The sequence below is a fragment of the Penaeus japonicus genome, unplaced genomic scaffold, assembly GCF_977035675.1.
Source record: "Penaeus japonicus unplaced genomic scaffold, GWHDUDI00000001_assembly GWHDUDI00000004, whole genome shotgun sequence".
Lineage (NCBI taxonomy): Eukaryota > Metazoa > Arthropoda > Malacostraca > Decapoda > Penaeidae > Penaeus > Penaeus japonicus.
The window spans coordinates 31595515-31603014 of NW_028234406.1; the positions used below are offsets into that span (position 1 = coordinate 31595515).

The following is a 7500-nucleotide window of genomic DNA, read 5'->3' on the forward strand; positions in this document are numbered from 1 at the left end:
TAATAAAGGCAAAACAAGTCAGATGCCTTCATTTTCAGATATATTACTAACAAAGATAGAATAATGACATACATTATATAATGAATACATTTGTGTAGCCTATAATGTGTGTATATATATATATATATATATATATATATATATATATATATATATATATATATATATATATATATTTATATATATATATATATATATATACATATATGCATATAGTCTTAAAAATTACAAAAGAGTATCCTGAAATGTAAGCTTTTCGATAATAGATAGGATAAGATGAACCAAGTTCAGTACTGTTACAGCCCTACTTCTGTGATAAAGAGATTACAAAGGTGGAAACTTTTTCCCCTTAAATAATGTCTGAGTGTGTGCATGTAATATTTACCCATTAATAATTTCTCAGGTAGTCTGTTGTGTGAAGTGATCCCTCACTGTAATTTACCTCCTATGTATATGTAAAGATGCTCTGTATCGTGTTGTGTAACCTTAACAGTATGTCATTATAAACATTATTGCAATTGCTTATGTTATTAAAGCTAAATTTATTTAGTCTAGGTGGTAGATTCAGTCTCAAAGATAACCAGTCTTACAAGTTGCTGCATTCCCTTTCTCTAAGCGGAATGCTTTTACTGTACATTAACTTAAATACATTCCCCTCAAATTTATCATCTGACCTTGTGATTAGGGGTGGAGTGGATGCCAGAAAAATACCAGAAAAGGAAATTTCCCTTAGGTGTGAGTTCTTGGAATTTGCCACTCTTCACTGTAATTATTGAGTTTATATTCACAATCCTTTGTGTTTGAGACTATGTGGGCATGTGTCTTTACCCAAAGGAGGTCATCCCTCCTATCGGTGCCCCTGACACGGAGGAAGATGCTAGGTCAGCGGTTGCTTTACTCATAACAACCAGGCCCTTGTCTATAGGAACTTTAGGAATACTGTTTTTATTCCATGGATGATCTTTATGTCAGGGTCAACTTGAATCCTTGTTTTTCTTTTGATTTTGTGTTTTTTTCTGCTCTAGGTTTTTTAGCATTAGTTACCCAATTTTTACTAGCTCTTTATTTTGATATATATATTTTAAATATGAAATTAGTCCTTGACAAGCTATTCCACCTTGGGGTGGTCTGCAGAAAACCTGTAGGCAGATGGGAGAGCTAGCAGTGGTGTGAAATGGGACTTGCAAAACCAACAGTTGCTGCTTAACCCTTCTAAGACAGTCAATTTACACTTTGTATCACTTTGCTAATATATCATATGTAGACTCACGTATTATACCAGAAGTCTAGAAAATAAAAGAATAAAAGGGCATTTCATCTGTATAAATACATTTAGTTGCAACCATTATTTTCCTTATATTTTACTGTATTATAGAGATCATACCAAAAGTGACTTTTTTCTGCTTTTTTGTGACTTTGCCTAAATACCAGTATATGAGTTAAATCTGACCTTTTGTCTTATTTCCATAATGATAATTTGATACTTGAATTACTTGCCCATACTGATAATTTGTATAACATATGTAATAAAGCAAAAGTGGGGTGGGTGGTTTACATCTCTATTATACTGCATTATGATTTCATATCAGGTCTAATATTCACACACAAGCTTCTTCTATCCCAAAACTAAAAAAAATGCAATTGTCTAATTTATACTCTAGAGTATGATTTTAACCATTTAACCCATTCACGCCGGGGCCTTTCCGGCTTTGCGCGGTCGCAATACCGGGGTTCTCGAAAGCATAAGCCTAACACCTCGATATTCACGGGCGCACAAGCCGCGAGCCTGGGTTGCCCGCTCACTCTACCCGAGCGCGCGGCTTCCCCTCATAGCGCGTCCAGGGCGTCTGACGCAAAAGCCACAATACGTGCTATCACGTCACCCGGCATGAATGGGTTAAAGAGAAGACAGTCCTCTTAAGGATCACATCTCTATGGCTTCTAAATTCTTTATTACATTTTTTTTTTCTTTTTACTGTTTTATGTCTCACCCATATAGCATCTTAAATATTTTAGTCCTGTTTTTAGATCCTGAAAGATTAATCCTCAACCTTTATCTTTATCGTTAATTGTAAAGTGTGTGTGTTTTATTTTCTACTCATATATGAGTCCATATATGATATATTATCAAAGTGAAACAGATTAGCATTTGGTATGATAGACCATCATAACTGATAGAATAAATTGCTTGTAATGTCAACAAATAATGCCCATAGCAGATTGGTTAACCCATTAACCCACACAGGACGGTGTGCCCCGGCATTTGGACATTCAAGGCTAGAATTCCCCCGTCGGGAATGGGTTAACGACGGGTGATAAGATATCATGTCAAGTGGTGGCAGCGTCAGCCACCGAGGATGAGATATTTTGTTGTGACTATCCTCCTGGCCGGTGCGCTGGGTGATTGGGCGTATAGCACTTGGCTGCAGCCAGTGCAGGCGAGAATCCCAAGGCATTAGGCTTGTGCCTTTGAAATATCCCAGCGTTTCAACCATTTGGGGCCAAAATAGCCCCATCGTTAACGGGTTAAGTTAGGATACAGACTTTTTAAAGAAAAATAGAAGTCTCCCTGGCCCTTCCTAGTTGGTACCTGGTTTCAGGCAGGAGGTGACCCAGAAGGCTAGGAACATTGCAGTATTTACCAGTCTGACAAATTTAGAAAATCAGGAACTCTGGTTTACTGCAATGATTTCTTATAGAGTGGTTGTATATAATAAGTTGAGATATAATAGTAAAAACTAGGTGGAAACAGGTGCCCAGTGAGTGTAGGTCTGCTGTCATTCTGGGTCAGGGAAGATTAGCAATGAGTACAGAGATAAGTGTATGTTTACACTCAATTTACAATACAGTTTCATTTGAGTACAGTTATGCGGCTAAATCACCTACATTTTCATCACTTGTTAAACAACAGAACTGCAATCTTTTATTATATCAATCCACATTTCTTCTTAGCATGGGGTAAGAGATAAAGGGACTAGGTGTATTCATCACTGATAATTCTAGACTGTAGGTTTGGCCTGTTTGGCTTCATGGGTAATGACCAAGGGAAATTTATAACATAAATCTCAAACTGAAGGAGGGAAACACAAATCATTAATTGATGATGAATACACATATACACACATATTAATTGATGATAGGCAAACTTTAAGAGTTAAATCCATGTGATGTTTGTAAGATTTTTTTTTGCTCTACTAAAAGCAATTTTGCCTATTCCAATTCTTTTGGTGTTATGGACATTACTTCCATCATCTGAAATTGGGTTACCCAAATTCTTAAAACTTTCCCCTTGTTTTAGTCTGCTCTACTGTAAGTAAGTAAAAAAAATATATATATATACATATATATATATATATATACGTATATATCATCATAGACGGATGGGTCGAGTACGACCCGCCGTGGCCCCCCGGGTGATAAGATCACGCCTTAGAAGGGTAGACAGGGACGTCTTCTTACGAAGAAAAGAACTAAGTAGGGGTCCCAAGTTTCCTTTCTTAGCTCACAGTCTCCAGCTAACTTGGAGGAGGCATCTCCGCCACTGATAACAGTTGCACGGTTGGGCGCCGGACATGCGTGATGACAGGAACCAGAGAAAAATGGTTGTACCATAGAAAGCTTCCTGACACCATCCACCATTCTGCTGCCAATGGTTTCACCGTGACCCTGGTACGGGGCCCTAGCAGGTACTACCAACCTGGGCAGGGTTGGACCTGAGAGCTAGTAAGGTTAAGGGGTGACTGTACACTCCCCAAAACTCTGGCTTTCCCAAGCCTGAGTTCCTTACCCGGTTGCAGTTTAAGGTCTTACCCAGGACCAATATATATATATATATATATATATATATATATATATATATATGTATATATATATATATATGTATATATATATATATATGTATATATATATATATATATATATATATATATATATGTATATATATTTATATATATGTATATATATATATATATATATATATATATATATATATATAGTTTTATATATATATATATATATATATATATATATATATACATATATATATATATATATATACATATATATATATATACATATATATATATATATATATATATATATATATATATATATATATATATATATATATATACATATATATATATATTTATTTATATATTTTTTTTATGTTGTGCCCATTCCCTGTCTTCTTTTTAATGATTTTTTACCCCTTTCTTCAGCATCCCTCCACCAGTCCATCCAGCAGTTCTTGCTATTTCTCTTCACAGACTAATGTCAGTACCATTTTGTGCACATACTTCAATTTTATATTTCCTCCACAAACTCTAGATTACCTCTAGGTCCTCTACCTCTTCATTACTCTCTGGTAATAGAGAGAGAACAGGTAGGTTATGAATTATATAGCCTCTTCTTGGTATTGCGTGTAGGATGGCACTGTCTGTTTTGCCAAGTGGCATCAGGTGTGAGAAGGTGGAGGAGTGTGTATAGTTGTAAATAGTTTCTTTATTACAATTAAGAAAATATTTCAACTCTACTAACCATGTCAAGAGTAAGAAGTTTTCCTTGACATCCCAGCATCTTCTTCACCCTAAAAGTTGGAGTTTACACCTGGATGCTGTTGATGCCCAGTTATCTTATTGCAATCATGACTTGTAAAACTTGCAGAGGTGACCCATTTATCCAACTATACTATTAGTTACTCGTAGCTAAGAGTATAGCTCCAACTCCTCTGTGGTGATTGTCTCCACCAGAGTAAATGAAGTTGAAATTTTCATACATTTCCTCACTCACCCCAGTCCATCTCACTTCACTAAGATTTTTTTCATTTTTCTCTCCATCTCCTTCTTCATAGTTTAATATTTTCTGGCTTGGCATATTGTGTCGTGTAGTAAAATAAGTATTATCTTTACTGCTGCTGTTTTTTTTTTCCTGTTGTGTCGTAGAAATAGATTTTAGTTCTCATTTCTTTTTCTTCCAGACTATTTGGTCTAGTTAGTAAGTCGTATATCTAATGGACTATTTATATTTCTTTTCAGAGAAAAGAGCAAATTAATGTAAGTAGAAATAAGAGACGTCGCCATGAACCAGATTCATCAGACTCGGATTCAGATGCTGGGTGGCTAAAAGGTGAAGGCACTGCAGTGAGGCAGTGTTTTGGTCCCCAGTGTATAAAAGCAGCGAGACCAAACAGTAAATACTGCAGTGATGAATGTGGCCTAAAATTGGCAGAAGCAAGGATATATTCAGTAAGTGAAGAAGTTGTTTTAGCCCAATTATTTGATTAATTGAATTAGTCATAGGTTATATGTTTCTTGTGTTACTATTTTAAATAATATGATGAATATGTTTACTTCTTACCATAGGTATTACCACAACGTATTCAAGAGTGGAAGATGATGGAGTGTGTAGCTGAAACCCGTGATATCCGGCAACTGGAAAAGATCAGAAAGCAACAGTTGGAAGCTCGGGAAGTACTTCAGCAACTTGATCAGAGACATTTGGTAAGAGCTCATAACATGATGAGAGTTTTAAAAGTAGTAGATGTTATGAAATTATTTAACCTAATTTTGGCTAACATATTGACATATAATGTCTATGCTTATCAGTCACCCTGGAAGAATCAGTAAATTCTGTTTTTGATTAATCATATGTAACAGGAGAGTCTTATTTATTTTTCAAAGTCATACATACCTTACTGTTGTTTAAAAAGCATATTACTGTGAATGAATGAATTTGTTTGACTGAGTATCATTTGTACTATACGGGCTTTCTATTTCATCTCTAAACAGGATATTGACAAATTGCTTGAAAGAGGAAAAAATGCAAAGATTGACCCAAATGCAGATGATGGTGGAGATGATGACAGTGGGGACAGTGCATTTATTTATTGTGTCACTTGTGGACATGAAGTGCCAGCCAGAAGAGCAGTAAGACACTTAGAAAACTGCTTCAACAAAGTAAGTGCAAGGAAAAGGTGTAGTATTATAAGAGGACACGAAGATGAAAAATGTGTAATCCTCATTGGTTTTTATTTCAAAATAATCATTAAAGTAAATTTATCATCTTTCTCCTTATAATAATTAAAGTCTCTTCTTTCTGAATTGCTTTTATTACAAAAATAGACATTAAGAAAAGACACTTTGCTAAGGCATAAGATATATCTTTCTCTCATAAAATGAGTTGTGTTGTTGTATATCCTGAGCTGGTAGATTTGGTAAACTTTGCTTGGAAACCCTGAAAGTTTTTTTTTCTTTTTCTTTTTTTTAAGATTTTCACTTAAAAGACATTTCTGCATTGTAGCCTTATTATTAGCAAAACTACTAATTTAACTGAAACTTTTTATTTTTGTTAATAACCCTTTGGGGATGGATGTCATATGAGTTTTTGGTTTGATGGCAGGCGTCATGATGTATATGGCAAAAGTTGTCATACCATATTTGACATTGGGGGAGAGTTGATTGTTGATTGTACTGTTAGTAATAATTGTATTTAGTGAGCAATGATGAAAATTACTATCATAGTTGCTTTAATTGCTGTAATATTAACCCATTGCAGAAGGGGATAAACTTACTCACCCAGTCCCCAAGATGAGCACTAGTGACACCTACACATCACCCCAGATGGGTTTTATTTCAGAGAGTGGCAGATTCACAAGACATATAGTGACTTTTCTTACTCTCATTGTAAAGCTGGAGCCATTTTAGTGTTTGTCATTTTTTTTGTGTTTTACTTGTTATATGTATCATATGACAAGCTCTATCAATGTTGTAGTTAACTAAAATTGTAGTAAAGAGTCCATATCAGCTCATTAATTTCTTTATATTTAGTGTGATAGAAGTGTTACTTTTTTTTTTTGTATTTGTGTATTGTCATGAACGAAAAGTAAAAAATAGCTATCCACAATGCGAAGGATAAATAAACCTGTAGATAAAGAGATGGGGAGGAAAAAGAAAGAAAAAAGGAAGGAAAACCTGTGGCTTATGATGCGAAAGTGCCACAGCACAATGGCTCCACCAAAATAGGGCCCCGATCAGCCTTACTGGCACTGGGGCACATTGTAGACATTGGGCAAGGTTAGTCACCTTTCTCTTCTCATTCTGCCTGTACATCTCCTTCATCACTGGTATCTTGGAGCAAGAGGTCAGCATCTTGTGTGTCATTGCTCTCTGAATATAGAGCTTGCTAGAGACTGTAAATAGGTGCCATCCAAGGCTTTCTTTCTTTCTGGTGTATGTGCTAGGAGTGAAAAGAAATAGGAGGGGAAAAGTGGTAGGAAAGTGGTTGCCATCATGTCAGTGTTTTGCGATTTTAGAAAATAGAGGAAGGGGGGGAAGAAAGAAAAGAAACTCATTTTGCTTAAGTAATTCACTATCTTTTATTTTATTGAGACATTTGGTAAGAGCTTATAACCTACTGAGAGTTTTAAAAGCAGTAGTTGTTTTGAAAATGTTTTATTTCAAAATATTCATTAATGTAAATTTATCATCTTTTGCTATGTAA

The 7500-nt window shown here is 35.1% G+C and overlaps 1 protein-coding gene across 1 annotated transcript in view; it reads left to right on the forward strand.

The window, feature by feature from the left end:
* The window catches only part of LOC122248668 (CXXC-type zinc finger protein 1), a 25291-nt gene that overhangs the window by 10952 nt on the left and 6839 nt on the right, over positions 1 to 7500 (forward strand). The window contains exons 7-9 of the mRNA XM_043008829.2: positions 5037 to 5246; positions 5364 to 5501; positions 5790 to 5957. Of these exons, the coding sequence (XP_042864763.1) occupies positions 5037 to 5246; positions 5364 to 5501; positions 5790 to 5957 (516 nt within the window). The remainder of the gene's footprint in view (positions 1 to 5036; positions 5247 to 5363; positions 5502 to 5789; positions 5958 to 7500) is intronic.